This window comes from Perna viridis, chromosome 15, assembly GCF_037379345.1.
Source record: "Perna viridis isolate PV_CMFRI_1.1 ecotype Kerala chromosome 15, ASM3737934v1, whole genome shotgun sequence".
NCBI classification, from domain to species: domain Eukaryota; kingdom Metazoa; phylum Mollusca; class Bivalvia; order Mytilida; family Mytilidae; genus Perna; species Perna viridis.
The window spans coordinates 12,979,261-12,998,897 of NC_142459.1; the positions used below are offsets into that span (position 1 = coordinate 12,979,261).

At 34.7% G+C, this 19,637-nt stretch overlaps 3 protein-coding genes across 4 annotated transcripts; 1 reads left to right on the forward strand and 2 right to left on the reverse strand.

The window, feature by feature from the left end:
- Positions 1–121: 121 nt before the first annotated feature.
- Positions 122–4,496, reverse strand: LOC148596987 (uncharacterized). Its single transcript, XM_088563768.1, has 5 exons — positions 3,966–4,496; positions 3,570–3,643; positions 2,757–3,038; positions 1,331–1,498; positions 122–735 (listed from the first exon to the last, which is right to left on the reverse strand). Exons 1-5 carry the CDS (start codon positions 4,246–4,248, stop codon positions 409–411), a joined length of 1,134 nt encoding a protein of 377 aa, XP_088419894.1. The 5' UTR covers positions 4,249–4,496; the 3' UTR covers positions 122–408.
- A 134-nt stretch (positions 4,497–4,630) lies between these two features.
- Positions 4,631–9,495, reverse strand: LOC148596988 (uncharacterized). Its single transcript, XM_088563767.1, has 4 exons — positions 9,083–9,495; positions 8,516–8,593; positions 7,825–7,865; positions 4,631–6,880 (listed from the first exon to the last, which is right to left on the reverse strand). The coding sequence occupies exons 1-4, from the start codon at positions 9,363–9,365 to the stop codon at positions 6,125–6,127; spliced, it is 1,158 nt and encodes a 385-aa protein (XP_088419893.1). The 5' UTR covers positions 9,366–9,495; the 3' UTR covers positions 4,631–6,124.
- A 703-nt stretch (positions 9,496–10,198) lies between these two features.
- On the forward strand, positions 10,199–19,376 carry LOC148596989 (uncharacterized). 2 transcript variants are annotated; one of them, XM_088563393.1, is made up of 11 exons: positions 10,199–10,672; positions 11,063–11,452; positions 11,792–11,998; positions 12,316–12,579; positions 13,126–13,314; positions 13,939–14,100; positions 14,569–14,726; positions 15,121–15,448; positions 16,648–16,764; positions 18,131–18,217; positions 19,331–19,376. In XM_088563393.1, the coding sequence occupies exons 1-11, from the start codon at positions 10,630–10,632 to the stop codon at positions 19,363–19,365; spliced, it is 1,980 nt and encodes a 659-aa protein (XP_088419519.1). In that variant the 5' UTR covers positions 10,199–10,629; the 3' UTR covers positions 19,366–19,376. The 2 variants fall into 2 exon arrangements, with proteins under 2 accessions (XP_088419519.1, XP_088419520.1); XM_088563394.1 differs by lacking the exon at positions 12,316–12,579.
- The last annotated feature ends 261 nt before the right edge of the window (positions 19,377–19,637 follow it).

The following is a 19,637-nucleotide window of genomic DNA, read 5'->3' on the forward strand; positions in this document are numbered from 1 at the left end:
TAAGTATGAACTTAAGTATATTTTCAAAAATGGGACCGGGGGATGGGTCGGGAACATCATAAATCAGCCACTGATTTTTGGGTTTTCAGGATTTCTTATTAAAAAACTAGAAGAGTGTAAGAACTGGTTCTAATATATTTATTTTGATCAAACCATGCAACTAATAAGTAAAAAAAATTGTGTACTGATCACAAAACAATACACTTTTCATTGCAATTTACATGTAAAGTCATTTTTGCATATAAGCCAAATTAAACCATAACAAATGAATTCCACGAAGTTATGATAATAACGAATTCCTTCCCTTACAGCTACAACTAACAAAGCAGTCATCTGTCATGACTTTGTCGTACGTGTCCCAAGTAATATAAAAATAACTTTTGTTTAGCAAGGTTTGACCTTCAAAGTTCAATTTTTGTATCGATTCGACTTTCCCTTCTTGCCAACATTAGTATTCGCCTTGGTTACTGGTTTGTTCTTCTCTTTCTCAACTGTCTTCATCAGCGCTGGCGGGACTCCATTACTGGAAATCATTTTGATAAGAATGTCGATCTTATCTTCCAGAGTGCTAAAGCGCTTTGATTGGTCGACTTTTCCCGCCTCCATTTTCTTTTCGATGTCTTTGAATCTCTCCAGCTGCTCTTTACCCCAGTTGTCTAGCATTTTTTTCTGGTCGTTGTTAAGTCTGGCAAGGCTTTGTTTACTTGCCTGAAGATAGTTCTGTAACTTGCCTATCTGCAATGTACGAAGCAATAACACAAGCTTATTTGTTTGCGATTTGTAAAATGAGGTTGCACGCAGTGTAGTTTATATACTATCAAACAGAAAGTTAGAGCCGCACCGGAAACTTTTATTTAATGAAATCCAAGCGACAAATACAAAATTTCCTGCCGTGACAAATGCAGCAAAAATGCGACAAAAATCTGTCTTCTATATGCTAATATTACGAAATTTGAAGGCCCGGATAGAAGGGGAACATCAAAACAACATACCCTCTTTATATCTAGTAGGGCATTACAAACGGAGCGGGGCATTGTTCGAAGGGGTGAGAAAGTGGAATGTTCATGAAATACTTGAATTGTACATCAGGGGTTACATTTTTGTAGGTAGACAGATTGGCAGCACTGCCAAAACACTCGCCAGTACTAATACAGTGAAACCTGTCTAAACCGAACCAAGAATTAACCGAAAACCTGCCTAAACCAGACAAATTTTGAAGTCCCATTGTGTCAGTTTAAATGTATTTTGAATCTGGATAAATCGTATACCTGTCCAAACAGACCGAATTCTATAGTCTAAAAGAAATTCGGTTAAGAGAAGTTTACTGTACCTGATTTCTGAGGATCATAATCCTAGCGTCTTTCTCTGTGCATTCTTCTTTTTGTTTTCTTAGCTGCCTTTCAACAAAGTCCAGTTGATCTTTATAGTAGTCTAGATCCTTTTGTAAGCCTGTGATAACATCCTCTTTGGCATCCAGAGCGAGCTGTAGATCTCTCACCTAAAACAAAAGCGATTATAGGGAATACATGTAATCACTAAGTCGTACAGTGTATTATTGTAAATTTTACTATTTCTACAGTATATACAATTTATAAGTATGACTGGCAGAGAAGTCAAAATTGCTAAACACGATACCGCTGAATATATTCCTGGAATACTCCTCATATGATCAAAACAAAACAAATTTGCACACATTGATTTCTGCACAGTGGAATACAATCTCATTTGCAGATCTATAACCGCTTTCTGATTCAATATATACAGCATCACTCCGCCGGTTTATGGCCCTGCTGTACAGGTTGTGAAAAAAATTCATAAGGCGGAAGCGTTACTATCTGCTACTCATGATCATTAAAAATACGCAAAGCTACATCCGTACACTACATACTATAAACACTTGTGTAAAGTACAGTGTGTGGCAGAGGAGTAAAGCTGTGCAACGGCGAAACAACAAATGTACCCTCTAAACAGGAAAATGAATGGACTGGCGAAACAACAAATATACTCTCTACACAGGAGAATGAATGGACTGGCGAAACGAAAAGTGTACCCTCTATACAGGAGAATGAATGGACTGGCGAAACAACAAATGTACCCCCTATACAGTAGAATGGATGGACGAGTAAATTATGCATTCCTTTGAACGCTATCATTAAAATATGTAAGTTTTTGCAGGTCTCCAGTGGCGGATCCAGAGTGTTAGGTAAGGAGGGGGGAGGGGGGCAAAACAATTCTTGACAGCACAGCATCACCGGTGAGGATCATTGTTTTTCATGATTTAACACACAATTTTTCAACAATTTCTTTCTAAAGGGGGGGGGGTGGGAGTGGGCAGCCCCCCGACCGCCTAGGATCCGCCACGTGTCTCATTTTATATTTTATTCATTCTTAAATAATATCGTTATCATCAATCACATATTTTTTTGTTATTTAAAAGAAAAATAAGTCCTGTTTTTCCCCTTTGCTATACGAACCGAAATTATACTTGTAATATATACAAGAATTGTTTCGGATTATAAGATATCCTCAAATTTTAATTCTTTGATATGGAACTTCTTTCTTGTATTTTATTTATTTTAGGACGACAGTTTAGATCCTGCCTTTATTCTATCTAATTATCGAAGTACGCGTAAAATCAGCCAGACAAAATTTGGGGTTATCTATTGTGAAGAATCAAAGTTTCATTCAAAAAAATTCTTGCTTCCAAGTTAAGAGCTGGTACACCGAAACCTTCCTTCTTTTAAATCCATGCTTACCTTTTTCATCATTTCTTTTGTATTCGTGCCAGTATTCATCCGTCTAAATATGTCTCCCTCAAAATCATCACTGCCACCAAACTTATCAAGGCTCCTCTTCGTCTCTTCCAAATCAATGTGTAGTTTCTTCAATTCTTTGTTCAATGTCTCTATTTTGTGTTCCTTGATGGTGAGTTCCGATTGAAGCTGTTTATATTTAGTTGTCATGTCTGCAAGTTGGACTTTGTATTTCTGTTTCTCCTTATAAAGTCCGAGAATTTCATCCTCCCTGAAATCGCATGTCTGAAAATAGCCAATATATTCACATATGCTGAACACCGTTGTTTTTTTTTGTTCATGTACATGCACATTGTATGTTCAAAATTTACATGTAAGCACGGGAAGTGTATTTCTATTCATTTATAATAGTGTTCCTATTAAAAATCCTTCTTATCGGTATCAGACTTTATAATGATTTTACATTTCATCACATAAAGTTTTGTTTTATTTTTAAATCGTGCTTGACACTGTACACAGATAAAAAGAGGAAAAATATGGAAATAATTGTATAATTGAAATATAAACAATTTAAAAGCTCGATCATATATCGAAATGGTAAAAAAAAATCCAATTGACAACTGTCCCCTTTAAAAAATGTGTCGCTCTACCAACACTATACTGTATTTCATACAATTTTATAAAAAAATGGGTATTTTATACACAGTTAGGACACAACATCGAACAGTATTGTACAATGTAAACAAGTTTGCGACACAATATTGTACAGTTTTTTTGTACAGTCCCGTTTACGACAATGTATACAGCAACACTTACGGTACTATCAGAAGTACTGAAGAGAGTTTCTTCACGGGGGGATTTACTGGAATAGCTGTTTACTGCTGTGTCGTCTTATATGTAAATAAATAAAAGTGAAACTGATTATATTGTACTGAAAATTTGTTATACGAATATTAGTAAAGGTTCATTAAGTATTTTGCAAAAGAAGTACCAAGTATCAATGTTTTCATGTACATGTTAGTAATAAATGTAAGTATCATACACATGCACTTCCTAATGATCATCAGAAAATGTAAACGTTTCATTTTCTGTCATTTAATATTTACATTCGAATCACTGCATGTATTTCATACTACACTACCTTTATAAATGAGGAACCTTTCAGTCCGTGCGACTGGGTATTACGTGCACTGTATAATTGTAATTTCTTACCAGAAGAATCAGTTTGCAAAATCTGGTCGGCGATCCGCTCGTTGCCTGTTGTTTTCAGCGCTTCAATTAGGGCTGTAAAAGAAGTTCCACCGACTGTAATCAATTTTTCCAGTAGCACATTAATTTGGGTTTCCCTTGATGGTGCCCCAAGGATTTCCGTCTTATCCGTCAAGGTCACATGGCCATCCTCCATCAGCTTGTCAATAACTTTCGTTAGACGTATCAAGTTAGTCTCGATAAATTCGTAATTTTTCGTGATTTTGTTCGAAAGACACGGATCCATTTTGGATGAAGTGGCTCTTTGGTTATGTCGATATTTACTTATTTAGTTGGTTGTACGTGTTTTGGGTTTTAATAAATACTAAATTGATTTGTTATTTTAGATATCCCAATTGTTTGTTTCTCTTTGTTCAGGTCGAAAATAATAGTGTGGTAATTAGAAATTCAAAAAAGACAATTTTGTATTGTATCTCTAGAAAATACAGAAGATAAATTAGTAGATAATTTTTTTGCCATTGTTAAGTCTATGATATTGCTTGCCAAATGAAAACTGTAATGTGCATATGTACTCAAGTAATTACCTTAATATTTTCTTTTGTCAAACTTGGAACAAACTTATATGAGTTTATAACAAGTGGAAGAAGAACGCTTTTTTTTTTTTGGGGGGGGGGAGGGGGGAAGCAATACATTATTTTTAGGAGATAGAATTGTACATATATGTTCGAAAAAGACTAAAATGTAATAACGAAGTAAAGAAAAATACATGTATGAAAAATTTGTTTTTTTAGCAAGTAAGTTAGTATGTCACGTTGGTAGAATGAGGCCATGTGAAAAACGTTTTTATGTAGTTCCCACTAGACGTTATGTCGTTCCCTCAAGATAGTTATATCGTTCCCACACAGTTAATTTGTTTCCTCAACATAATATATCATTCCCACAAAATATTAATATCGTTCCCTCAAGAAACTTATGTTCTTCATTCGACAGCATATCGTTCCCTCAAGATAGTTATATAGTTAGGTAATACCTTGAGGGAACAAAATCGATTTCTTAGCTTGTGGGAATGAATTCGTATCTTGTTGGAACCACACAGTATCTTGAGGGAATTACATGAATTCTATCATCTTGAGAGAACGAGACAATATCTTGAGGCAACAACTTCATAGGGAATATTAAATTATGTTTTGAGGGAACGACAGAGTATCTTGAGTGAACTACAATTGCAATAACTTGGGGGAACGACATAATATCTTGAGTAAACAACTTCATATACAATGTATATACACTGTACAGGGAATTATATACATTATGTTTTGAGGAAACGACAGAGTGTCCTGAGTGAACGACATACAAATGAAGTACATGTAACTTGGGGGAACGACATAATATCTTGAGGGAACAACTTCATATAATTATATATAGTGAATAATACATAACGTTTTGAGGAAAGACAGAGTATTTTGAGTGAACGATATACAAATGTAGTAACTTGGGGGAACGACAAATATCCCGAGGGAACAACTTAATTTGAATTGAGGGAATAAGATCAGTTTTACTTAATGTACTTATGGGAACGACATCACATCTTGTGGGAACAACTGTACACATTATTTTGAGGGAACAACATACACTGAAGTTTCTGGAGGGAACGACATGAAACATCTTTCATATGTCTGCATTATGCCACCGTAGTAAGTAGTAAGCATATGTACCATGTAAGTAAATTATATACGTGTACAATGTTTTATATAATATTACAGACTATATTTTCAATATCATTGCGTCATTTGGTGCCCCCGATCACATGGCTAGTATTTCCATAAAGTAGACTACTTAGAAGTCAATTTCAAACTTGAATTGCTAATGATAAATGTATATACATATGTCCAGGAAAACAGCTATTCGGTTAAAGGGTTAATTCCGTGTTACTGGCGTATCACGAAGGAGTCAAGGCTTCGATTCTCGATGATATTTGGCGCCAAACGGGACCTCATAGTCTTCCTTCTGTTGTCTATTAAACCAAAAACAACGACAACAGCAAAAAAATATTGAATTCATCCAAATAACAAACCTGGTACATATACTAAACTCTGTTCTTGAAAGTTCAAAATAATGTTTGGAATATAACTTTATGTACAATGAGTTGTTTAAAAATCCCTTTAGCGTCCAAACTTTTTATTTGTCTTTTTATTGTTTCTAGGAGACGATGCCTTCCATCCCCCGACTTGTTCGTTTGTATTTCTCGTTATCTTTCCATTATTTACGAACTGCAATACCAACTCAAGTTGGTTTTCCAGACCATCGAATCGCTCATCATTTCTCTGTCGATTCTTCGCCATCTCTGTGTGTAGCTCTTGAGTCAATCTCTCTCGCTCCTGCTTACCAGCCTCGATATAAATTTTCAACTTCCCAATATCATTCCTCATTTTCATAATTGTTTGATCTTTTTCGGTATTAATCTCCTTTAATTCGTCGATCTGATCCTCCAATGTAGTGACCATATCTTTATAATGCTCGTTTTCCCCTTTCAGTTGTTCAATTGTTATTTTTGTTTCGTCTAGTTGTGAAAACATGCCAAGGTTTACGTCATCTCCCTTAAGACAAGGAGCATTCCCGGGCACTCCGACCGGACCGTCGATTTCGTCAGCACTAGTCAGATTACCTTTTGAAGCCCCTTTTGGCACTTGTGCGGAAGAGAAAGTATTGCTTTGCTTTTTGGCGCCCTTCTCACGTCCCTTTTTATCGAGTTTTTGCTGCAAAGCCTCGATTTCATCATTCAAAGCCTTGATATCACATGACTTGCTTTCATTTTCTTCTTTCTGTCTCTTGTACTTCTTCACGAGTTCATCGTACTTCATCCGTAGAATTTCCCTGTCTTTTATCAGCTGTATGATTTCATCCTTGTTATCATCGATCTAGTTTAGAAAAAAAACGGGAATAATATTATATGATAACGTGTATGTTCACACGTACAGCAGGGAAGGATCCATAAATTCATACCGGATCATGGAGGTCTGATCCAGGATGTTTAAAAGAGGTATCATAGGCTGTCATTGAACTAATTTTTTTTCAAGATTTTCAACAAATTTACTATAATGTCGCAAACAATGGGGCGGGGTGGTGGTGGCCATACCCCTGGACCCCCCACAAATATAATTGTTATGAATACAGTATTTCCAATAAAGTTAACTCTTTGCATTTCTGAAGAATAATGACGAACCACACCATTATACAGTACCACCCAAATTGGTCGCATTAACATTTTCCTTACTTTCTGTTGAAACAATATAAAGAGTAAGTTATATGTTCTTTATTTCTATTAAATTCAAATGTACTGCAGACCAAGCGAGGTAACAAACACACGTAACAAGGATTTCAAATGGCCAATTACATACATGTATATACAGATGAGATCAGTTCTAACCTCTAACAAAACTGTTATAGAACTGTCAGTGTAACAGTTCTATGACAGATTTAGAACTGCTGTTGGACAGTTTCAGAGCCAGCTCTTCTGACAGTTCTAAAAGAGCCGGCTCTACTAGTGTCCTCGTAGAACTGTTAGAGGAGCCGGCTCTAGCACTGTTCTAAGACACCTTGAGAAATGTCCCAGAGCCGGCTCTTCTGACAGTTAACTTGAGAGGTTAGGACTGATCTCATCTGTATCTCAACTTTTATACACATTTTAAAATCCATGAGACTTTCTATAACAAGCAAGGATGGGTATCTCTTAATGAGAAATTGACGACAGACTCGGTACATATTGACTTGGTCATATTTTTCTTCATTATCCTATAAACTCACTGATTCATTTCATATAGAGAAATAGATGAAGAAGTCAAGAGTTCGGAAAAAAAATTACCATAAGACAAGTATCTTCTCTGCAAAAAGCCTCAAATTCCTCTGTAATTAAAACAAAAAAAAAATATTGACAATATGATACATGTATGGGGTACAATGTACATGTACAGACGACAAATACACATGGTCCTGGTGACAGATTGGGTGCTGCAACAATAACCACGATCTGTTATTGTTCAAATTGTCATTTTTGTTGTTTTCTTTTCGAAAAGAATACAGCAACTAAGTTGGGAATTCCAGGTTTTCTATCTAATTTCATTGTAGGAACTATTGCAGCGGCCAGGTAGTCCATTTTTGTTTTTGATTGTTTTTCGGTTGTTGATTATTTCTACAAAAAATATCCGAGAACCGGAAAGAAGAGAAAAGTGACTGTCAAAATTCACAAAAATGGTCATAAGAAGACTTAAATATTGGTTTCTGTACGAATCAGGCAGTGGATGAAACATGAAACATGGTATGAAAAAAAAAATTGAAAGCTTCTCCAGTTGTGTAATACATGTTTCTATTTTGCCAGATTTGTTTTGGACTTTATTATGGTACGGATTATTGTTCGGTAACTTGTTACCATTATTTAGATGCATATGATACATTTAGAACTATTTATGCATGTGCATTGTACATGTTTCTTTTGAATACATGTATATAGATGTGAAGAAGGAGGATGTATTGGAATATTTTAAACAAATACTTACCCTTATTTTGTTTTGAAATTCGAGCCAGATCTTTTTCGACATCCACTTGAAAATTCTTTTCGTCAGTTTTCGGAGTTCCTGAAATGTATTGAAATATCATTTTATTCAAATGACATTTCTTATTCACATTTCTTCAGGGTGTTCAAGCCAAAATACCCGGCAATGACTTATGCATCGCTCGGGCGAACAACAGCATCTGTTAATTTCAACTTGATGTAAAAACAAGCGATAAAAATAGGCACGAGGGAGCCTCCTAATATAATGAAAATTAAATTTTGAAATCTTTAAAAAATATTTTGAGATAGACAGGGGAAACAAATGAGGGGTGTTATAGATTTGTCGAAAGGCGAGTGTATAAAATTGTTGTTTAGTTTTTGTCATGCAAGACACTGAATCAGTTGATGTCTTCACATCTGAAAAAATCCTGCATCTGTTTCCGGATAAGTGCATACAATGAACTGTGTACTACAATGTACCTACATGTATCTTACACATATCAAGATAAAAAATATACAGTATGATCACCGTTGCATCACTTACATGAGTGACAATATGACATACATGTACCTTGGTATCCTCCGTCTGTTTCCAAAAGCCTTGTGGCAACGTGATCATTTCTCGAAACTTTGAGAGCTTCAATGAATTCACCAAACCCACCACGTTTTATTAATATTTCCAGTAGTGAGTGGCATTGGTTGTCGATGCTCTTGTCTCTCATAATTTCGGCCTTTTCGTCCATACTTATTGCACCTTGCTCAATCAGTTTGTCCATCACTCGACCGAATTGAGTTATATTTTCTTTGATGAATACTAAATTTCTCTTAATACGGTTTTGAGATTTTCGATCCATTGCGTAACGACGGTGTGTGATTCTGCGTTGTACAATGTTAAAACACTTGTTAAATATTCCAAAATAGTTACAAAAAGAAAAGAAAAAGAAACTAATTTACCACAAGTTTGAATGACATATTATGCACTGCAGTATCTAGGGTTTAATCACATGATCAATTTGAATCCTATCCAAATTTCGCGCAACAAAATAAATAAAGAAGCTCAATGAAAAAAAAAACTTAAATGCGCTTGTGAATGCAAACGTTTATTTGGTTAATTATCTATATGTATTGTCTTGTACAATGGCATGCGTGCAGGAAAGGTAATAACACGGAAAGGGGGAAAATAATTAAGATAAGGGTATACAGTTCTACTAGACGTTATGATTGTCTGTATAATTATATTTACGTGTCTAATTGATTTCAGTGTTAGTAAGACTTTTTTTTCTATTTTGGTGAAACTCAGAGACTCTTGAGTGTCTTTTCTGGAAGCAAGCAACAGTCTAAAACAAGGACAGATTATAAATGAGAAAAAAAAAATAAACTGGGAAAAATCAAATTGTATCCTAAACAAATTTAAACAAAATAATTTTAACTTTTAAAAACCTCTAAACTTCACTGTTTACGTACATACATCTACACCAAAAATATATAGTTGTGTAAGCCAATTCATACATTTAGCTCTTTTTTAAAAAAGAAGAAAATGGAGAAATTAAAGTAAATGAATAATTATCATGAATCAAATCAGTAGCGACAAAATAACACTATCAATACAAAATAGGAGATTTGATATATGATAGCCAATCAGACAGTTATGCTAGAAAAGTCTAGCAACAAGCGACGAACAGTTAAACTTCAACACGACACGGCCTTTAATGAAGGGTAAAACCCATACCATAAAGCAAGCTGTGAAAGGCCCAATGAACATCTAAGAATGTTGATGTATTTTGTTGAATGTATGATATCAAAACTTGATTGCTACATGTTCATGTACATTGTATCTAAGTTTACATGTACATTTTATTTATTGAAACACCTGCTTTTCTTTCTTTAACAGATGGTTTCAATATCTTTTAATACCCCCCGAATTTATCAGTTTCTTTTTCATCGAAAGATACTGCTAGTCAGAGAAAGGCAACACGGTGGTCATCAGACTTATCTGGATCATCGTGTATCTTAAGACCAAAGAAATCAATACGAAAATAACGGAAATATGTAGTGACCACAGACTGGACTTGCTGAAAATTTATATTTGTAGTTTTGAAAAGTAACAATTTGAGAAGTATGATCGCTTCACAATACGTAGGATTTGTTTTTCTAGCTTCAGGTAAGGTGCACGGACTCGTATAAAATTATTCTGTACATGTAGCTAGATATATAGCCGTCTTCATATCCATGTACACAACTCCTTTTAGTGAGGCATTTTTTATTAGACAGTTATATTTTAACATACCACAAGGGATGCGAAAAAGATAAATAAAAAAGCCTCCCAAAAACTATTAATTATACTACATATACATACGCAAAGATTTTTTTACAAACAGACGCGATTTAATTTGAATATATTTTATTCAGAAGTCCGTTACAATAATTTTTCATAGCCAAGAGCAGCGCTAATTAGTGAATATTTGACATGTATCGGTAAATGTGATTGTTTAACATGTACATGTACATGTACATACATTGTATATATTAAAAAAAATATATTGTATTGTAGCGTGTTTTGCCGACGAATCTGGTCACAGTTTTCGTTCCGAACGCGTTCGATCAAAAATAAGTAAACGTTTTAACATGCCAATGGGATTACCTAGTGGTCCAGGCGGCGGAGCTCGCAATATGGGAGGAAGTCCGATGGGCGGCCCATTTCATCATGGTCCAATGGGAGGTCCAGGAATGGGACCAATGATGGGCGGAGGAGGACCCATGCGGGGGCCATTGACAGGAGGAGGACAGAACATGAACCCTGCAATGGCTGGACCACATTCTCCTGGGCATAAATCAATGTTTAGCGGGTCCAGTTTTGGATGTGTCCGTGAAAAGATAGTGTGTCCACGGTGGTGTTTAATCATCGATGAAATGGGGTGTCATTCTTGTCCTTGTGGTCCAGGTGGGTAAATTTTATATTTAAGTTTGTACAATTTATTTATTCATTATTTTACATTTTAAAAATGCAAAAAAAAGTCCCTTAAGTATGCATTTGTATCACAGAAAATTCTAGAATTTAAACACGTTATTACATTTATGCAATTGGTGATTAATGGTCATAGGTCAATTTACATAACACCGAAACTACTATATTCAATTAATTTTTGTGTGTATCCTATATGTACATGTACTAATTTGCTTCGTGTATTACAATTGCGCGAGTCGAGACCCAATTTAGCACCATGCTTACAGAATAACATGGAATTCCTAAGCCTAAGTATCAAAAATGTGTTGTCCACAGCTGCTGGTATGGCATTGCCACAAAACAATCTCATGTCTGGGATCATGTCATCTACAACCGGAAACTACCAGACAAGTACGAAGAACACTTCCGGCGGAAGTCAGTGTTTAGGTCAACTCATGTGTATGGCGTCCTGTAAGAACTCATACACGCTAGGATCAGTAGGGAGTGATGGGTGCAGATCCTGTACATGCAAATCTGGACCAGGTTAATATTTTCTTTATGTACTAGCCAAGTTTAAAAAAATGTTCGTTTTTTTTTTCTCCGAGTCTTTGAAATGAATAATGTAAAGCAGGTCTATCAATCATTGCATCTATTGATCCTAACATACACGTACATTTCGATATGCTTGGCCATTTTGAATATCTGTTCTCTTTTCTCTAAACATCGACAAAATACATGTACACTTAATGGAAAAAATGGCTTACATTCAGGAGTAGCATTTTTGAAAATTTAGCAATTGTGTTGTGGTATAATTTATGTGTTACCTGTAGATTTGATAAACTCCTGAAAATATTTCCCAGGATATGGATACGGCGGCGGCGCGGTAACTGGCAGTGTAACTTCCGCTGGGGGTTTTACCGGCAGTACAACGGGTGGTTCTGTTACACACCACGTGACCAATCAAGTGGCTACAAATCAAATCACGTATGTTGTACAGAAGCAAAAGGAGTGTACAGCTACAACTTTGTGTATGCAGACATGTGAAACAGGGTACCAGTTGGGGGCAGTCCAAACTGATGGCTGCCAGGAATGTACATGTCCTCCGAAGAAACAATATGTTTATGGTACATGTGGTTTCCTGAATTAAAACACCACTGAACCAAAGTCCTCTATTCGGCTTCATATGAAAAACTACATTGAATCAATTATTTCATAATGTCGCCATTCAAACAAAAAACAAATCAAAAGTTTCTTCATTGAAAATGGAAACAGTTTTTAACGATGAAGTACTGTGGAAAAGAAAATGAAAGAGTTGTAGATGTTTTTTTCACCTCGTCTACCGATACAAGTTTAGCATGACGGAGATAGACGGAAAGACTATGTTTTATTAATTTTATGAGTAGAAATTCCGTATTATAAAAAAGCCAATAAAAATCATGATTAAAGAGCGGTTCGAGCCAATGACGATTTTGAACAGAATTGATAATGCGTATTAGATGTTGTAGGAGTGAGGCGGGTGATCTACTTTTCACAATTGTCGAATGCAATGCTCTTGTTTACTGAATCAACTTTATACATTAAAGCGTCTTGATACAAACGCAGTTCTTTTACTGCATTGGTAACACTTTAGAAATAAAATACTAAAGTATAAAGACATGCTTCTTTTGCAGTTCAACCCCAGGTACAAGTTGTCCAGCCGCCAAAGAAACACTATGTGTATACAACACACGTACAAACATACAAACCTGTTGTCAACAGTTTTACCTGTACTACGTCATTCAGGTGCGATTACGGTTGTAACGTTGGTTACAAATGTGGAGCAGATGGTTGTCCTATCTGTGAATGTATTCATCCACAAGGTAAATGTATTCTTGGAGACAAAAAAGAAAACTATCGAAGGGCTTTGGTTATTATCATAGCGAACAACAAGAACATCTTTAATTCCTCTTGCCCTATCTGTAAAGTTTTCAAAAAATAAAATTAGAATGAAAATGGTAGGACTAGGTATTCTATTGTTGGGAACAACCTATTTCGCAGATCTCATTACCATGCGTTTCCTGATGGAGTGTATATTTCATCCCTCCGAAAAGTAACCGTTACATTGTATAAATATTGTTATATTTGATGTAAAAAAATATCTTAAGGCACTACTAATAAAAGACAAGCCTTGTTTTTCTTTGCATTGGCGTTACATCCGGGCAATTGCAACGATAAGATACAATGAATTCAGACACGTGACTGGTCCAATATAGAAAACGCTATACACTATTTCTAAATTTGTTTTTATCACAAATAGTTGTGATACATGGACTGTTTTAGTTATTATCAAATACTAGTAATCTGTGATATATATGAGTTGATAAGAAAAATAAAAAAAAATAAAATAAAATAATAAAAAAAAAATCAGTTAAAAAATTATATAGACGATTCTATCGAATATTAAAGCTAACCAATGAATAACAACACCATTGTTCTAAATTTAGTTGTAGGTTTACAAGTGAAAGAGGTTATCTCACCACAATCAGTTCAATGTTTAAACACATTCTCTTGTCCCAACAGCTGTCAGCTAGGGTATAAATGTGGACCCGACGGCTGTCCAACGTGCGAATGTTTGATTGCCGTACAGACACAAGTCGTTAATACAGGTAACGGTTTAACTCATTGTAGAGTGCTGACGCATGGGCGGATCCAGAATTACAGTTTGGGATAGGGCGTAAAGCGAAGATAGGCAAGACCATTTTTGAAGGAAGAACTGTGCAAAATAATGAGATAATGCAACAAATATCCTGTTCCCATGGAATTGAGGGGCTCCCCCCTTTTTTTAGGTGGAAGCGCTTTTCCCAATATATATCACGGATTTCCTTGGATCCGCTCAAGGGCAGTCACTTGATTTTGTCGTCGACATATGTATGATTTTTTTTCATTGAAGAATCTAAAATGAGCAATTATACTGTATGGTAATGACCCTTTTAAAACTTAACACACACGAATGAATACTACGGGGCAGTAAATACCAATATACATGCAAATAGAACATTCTTCTCTTCCATTAATAAAATAAATTCTAAAATACCGATAAATCACCTACTTGTGATCTATCAAATCTTCTCTAGAATGTGTAGATTGTGACGATATTGACAGATTTAAAACTCAGTATGTCAAACGACCGCAGTATGTACGACCGCCCCAGTATATCAGGCCACCAAAACAATATGTCGTAGTTCGACCACAGACCGAAACCTGTCATGGGTGTGAAACCATGAAACCACAGGTAAAACTGATTAAGCTAAACTGTGAAACCGTTATCCTTATTATTCAGTGAACGTCAGACGAAACATGCTAACTTTGGTTCTGCTCAGAGTTATTGTGGTTTAGACTTTTCATACATGATATTAGCTTGCTCGTAATTATTTAAATATGAAATATTGGGTATGCTTAAGTAATATATTAGACTGAATTCAACCTTAGAAAAATGCCTTATTTGACAAAGTTAGTGTTTTTTTTTCTTGATAAGAAAGTATTCAAAACAACAAGCGATTTTTAAAATATCTTAACCAGTTATGGACACTGTACAGAAGTCAAAATCGACTTTCTGATTTACCTAGGTTATTCTTGTCCTCTTATCAAATTAATGTAATATTAATTCCGTTTTTCTTACAACTAAGGTAATTAACAGACCTCAAGTTGTATATGTCCAAAAGCAAACAGAATGTACGAACTGTGAAACACATCCAAATATTATCTACCAAAAACCAAAGCCACAGGTGGTCTACATTCAAAAGCCCCGGCCAAAACCACAAAGAGTAGTTTATGTACAAACCCAGACACAGACGCAAACCTGTAACGGATGTGAAAATCAGAAACCTCAGATAGTTTATACCAAGCCAAGACCTGAGGTTGTTTATTTAACAAAACCAAAACCACAGCCACAGAGGGTGTATGTGACCCAGACCCAAACCTGCCATAACTGTGAGGAGGCGAAGCCTCAAAAAGGTAGGAATTTTTCAGTTTTGCCACTTGTGAATAAACCTTTAGAATTTAATTTATGTATGAACTAAGTTAGAAAATGTCTAGAATGTTTCTAAAAAGTCACAACTCAAGTCTGATGTGTAACAGACATACAGCTATAGAGCTGGTAGTATTCTATTAAGTGACAGTATCAAAATTATCTGGACACAGCTTTTATATGCTCCAAATAATGCACAGGTACATGAACGATCGAAATATTTAAAATACATGTATCCATTATTACAGTAACTTTCTTATAGGTAGAGATTTGCTTGGAAAAATACTTAGCTTCCATGATATATATCCAATCGCAACCTTCAAATTCATGATACCAGAAACAACATTTACTCAGATTTACATGTACTCAATTCTAGTATTGTGATGCTGGGTCTAATCTAATGGGAATGAATCCGCATTAATATTCATTTTGCATTTTTTTTCTAAATAACTGATTGACTTGTTGGTTTTGTTTTTTTGTTTTTTTGTTTTTTGTTCGTTCACAAATAGCTCTCCAATTACATGTACAATAAATTAGAACGAAAACAAAAACAAGGTAAAATACGTTAAACCATCTCTTTTAGTCTTTCAACTGTAGGGCTGCAAACTATATACATGTATCTTTGTCATGTCGGCTTCTCTGAATTTTCGTACTGTTATTTGATGTTCTTGATGGTTTGTTTTAGCTTTATACCGACGATTGACGGTAGTAATGAATTTGATTTCATACATGTAGATTTAAGTAGCAGTCTCTAGAAACATCAAGCAGGAGGTGATTTATGCATGTCAAAAGCCCACCAAACTCAGTTTTGTTTTTTATTAAAAAACTGTTATAGATCATCATGCATGTCAAAAACCACTTGTTCAGAAACTGTTTTAGATCACTTAACCACTCTTAGTTTTTCATTTTGGGGTTGCGATTTTGAGATCAAGTTTATGTAGATTGTACATGAAATTAGCGCTTTGCGAGAGTTATCGTTCTTGATTTGGTTTGATAAGGTTGATTTTAGCAGGAAGTTAAAGTGTAGCTTCCGCAAAAGTATAGGTCTCAATATAGAAAGAACTATTGTCACCTAAAAATATAGCATATCTAGACCAAAAATTCATCGTCTGATCCATTGCTTTTTCTACACCATGAATCACTTGATAGGCATTGTCCGAATTTTATATGGACTAGTACTTTATAGTTATAGTAGGACAATTATTAACAAATGGAGGATCAAGCGGGAATCAAGCAGGAGGAGGAGGGTACCTTGGAGGAACAGGTTATTCAAGCGGTGGGCGTATGATGGGCATTGGATCGGGTAAATATTTTGCTGTTAAATCAGCAACCGATGTCCGAAAAACAAAGGACAAAATTTTGACAAAACAAATCTATAAAAAAAAACATAAACAAACAAAAACAAAAACAAACAGAATACGAAAGTAATAACTAAACTAATAGTAATAATGAAATTGTTAAAATTTACGAACATTCATTTGACCTTTTGCCGATAAGGTATTCTAGCGTCCTCTGATTGATGATAATATCATGGCTGGTTATCACACCGAAGACTAATCTATGATAAATGATACAAATCTTCTTCGTTGTCAAACGAAGCTTGTAACAAAATTGAAATTTCACCGAAAAACACCTTCACTGGATGATTTACCAACTTTTTATTTAACTATCCACCAATTTCTGCATGATCCGTAGTACTCGATTCCGTATCCTTGACCAAAGCCAACAGCAACTTTATCTGGTGTATTTATTATTTATATGATTTCTTTTTTCGTAAACTCTTGAAATTTCTTTTTAAAAGTGAACAAAATTAGTTTATACCTTCAAAAAGGTATTTGACTAATTAAGTGTAAGTGTTTTTAAGAATCAGGTAAAATGGGAAAACACGCATGTTAAAACCCCACCGATCTGACAATGTAATATCACTCAAGGATTCTTTCCCTATTTGAAAAGACCATTATTTGATCTGTGTATCACTGGCTTTGCTCAGAATTTTTTCAATAGAATGTTAGAAAATGAGTTTTTGACAGAGTTATCTGCGCTTGAAATGTTAATTTTTAGTGCATTTCAATGAAATTATAATAACTCAATGCACCAACATGATATGGAAAATATTGTCTTTTTTCCTTGATTCTGATGGTGCAAATACACATGCAGTCAAATTACTCTATTTAAACGATGTTTTTTTATACCATGTTTCACCCCCTGTCTGATTCCTACAAAGACTGACACTTAACTTAGTTTTCTCGTGATATGTATTAAAATACAACATGTTGATATTAACAAGTCTACCTTGGATGGAATGTCGGTGACTGTACCTATCATGGTCTTGTAATAGTTAATGTGACGAAATAAGCATATCGTGACAGAAGCAGTTAATTAGATACCCTATGATCACAAAAACGATAAAGGATTGACACAATCCAGCAAAGACGCACAGTACTTAATAAAAATCGTCAGTTCTAATCAAATTAAATATGTCATATAAATATAGGTACATTGTACATGAATTGTACAAATTCGGAACGGAAGCGTAATAAAACCCGCTTCAGGAACAACACTAATTCCATTGTGAATGAAGTAACTAAATTGAAAGTAACTGGTATTAATATTCTGATCAATAGAAGTAAATGAAATTTAAAATTTTGTTTCTTTGTCTTTTCTCTTAGAAAACTGTCCCCCGATGCCCCATGATTGTCACCCGTCATGTATCAAGTATGACGAACCGCACTGTCGACGATGTGAATGTTCGCAAGGTAAGATAATACCGTGACACCTGTCCAATATGAACCCTCAATAATCCGTAAGCTTGAATAAAACAGATACTGATTAAACTCTATTACAAATCAATTTGAATCTATGTACATGTAAACGAGATACTTGTCTAAACAGAAATCAAGTTTTAAGTAGCACTCCACATAAGAATCATGGCTGGAAAGCCTACATATTTTTGATATTTTGTTTAAAATGATCAAAGTAATGCAGAAAGTTACGTATGGCTTTTCATATAATTCTTGTTCTAATGAGATAAAAAATGTATAGAACGTGTTGTAGATTTCCAAACTAAGGGAGATAACTCTGTAAATGACACTAAAATATTCTGTTGGATTTTTCATGGATTGTTTTCATAAGAGCAGACGAATTGGAATGAATGATTAAGCATTTTATTATACAGACCCATGAAACAACTTAAAAACGAAAATAAAAATGTGTAGCATTTTTTTTTTGGTGTATCACATATTACAGAATTTGCATGATTCTTAGCTGGAGTACTATTTAAGTCTAAAAGGGATCCGGTTAAGATAGATTTCACTCTATATTTTATCAAATTATTTGGTTCCGTCTTTTTTTTTTAGATTGGACAATGAATTTGTTCCATCACGTGTATGCACCTTTGTTTTCGGATAATGAATACTTTATCCGGTCGGTGAACGTTCTATGGCAACTTTGGTCTCTAAAGGCTTGCATTTTCGACAAGTTTTATTAAATCCTCATCTTCTACGCCTTCGTTTTTGAGAAACGACTTATCCAATACAAGTACTTGTACATCATCAACAAGTTAAAGAAGAATAATTTCTATGATTACATATTTTTTTCCAAAACCCATCGTCCATATTCTTCCATAAATACAACATTTCTGTATCTTTATAAATTCCTTTACAAGTTTTGATTTGGGCAGTAAAACGTCAGGCAGAGAAATATATACATGACCATCTGACATCCAATAAAAACAAATGAAATTACACCCAGAACTCCATACAGTAGTTACAATTACAATAAATACTACCGTAAATCCTTGATAGGACAAATTTCACGTCTACTTTCTTTTCACTGAACTGTAACCAAATAAGATTTTGTTTTCTTTTCAGCTTTTCAATATTCTGGACCTATGCATGGAAAATAATAAAACAGTCATATCGAAGTTTGTGTCTTTTTACGTCGATATTGTAAAGAAAACGAAGCAAGAGCGCATGTCTAATTTTAAATAATTACAATTAAGAGGTCGTATTTATAACTATTGATGGATGTACGTGAACATAAAAAAAAGACAAGACAAAAACAAAATCATACAATGTTTTATCTGAATAATTATGTAGAAGACAGTGCTTCTAAATGACAAAAAAATACCAATCGTTCCAAAAATTCTCCTTTTTCCTCAAGATACTGTTTTCACAA

Bases quoted from the DNA above. Each gene is read 5' to 3' on its own strand.
- LOC148596987 (XM_088563768.1), bottom strand. From the start codon at position 4,248: ATGGATCCGTGTCTTTCGAACAAAATCACGAAAAATTACGAATTTATC. The intron at 3,039-3,569 runs GTAAGTGTTGCT...GGCTATTTTCAG, and splicing joins TCAGTACTTCTGATAGTACC to ACATGCGATTTCAGGGAGGA. The intron at 736-1,330 runs GTACAGTAAACT...CGTACATTGCAG, and splicing joins TTATGATCCTCAGAAATCAG to ATAGGCAAGTTACAGAACTA.
- LOC148596988 (XM_088563767.1), bottom strand. From the start codon at position 9,365: ATGGATCGAAAATCTCAAAACCGTATTAAGAGAAATTTAGTATTCATC. The intron at 8,594-9,082 runs GTACATGTATGT...AATACATTTCAG, and splicing joins AACAGACGGAGGATACCAAG to GAACTCCGAAAACTGACGAA. The intron at 6,881-7,824 runs GTAATTTTTTTT...TTTCTAAACTAG, and splicing joins GAGAAGATACTTGTCTTATG to ATCGATGATAACAAGGATGA.
- LOC148596989 (XM_088563393.1), top strand. From the start codon at position 10,630: ATGATCGCTTCACAATACGTAGGATTTGTTTTTCTAGCTTCAG. The intron at 10,673-11,062 runs GTAAGGTGCACG...ATTGTATTGTAG, and splicing joins ATTTGTTTTTCTAGCTTCAG to CGTGTTTTGCCGACGAATCT. The intron at 15,449-16,647 runs GTAGGAATTTTT...AGTACTTTATAG, and splicing joins GGAGGCGAAGCCTCAAAAAG to TTATAGTAGGACAATTATTA.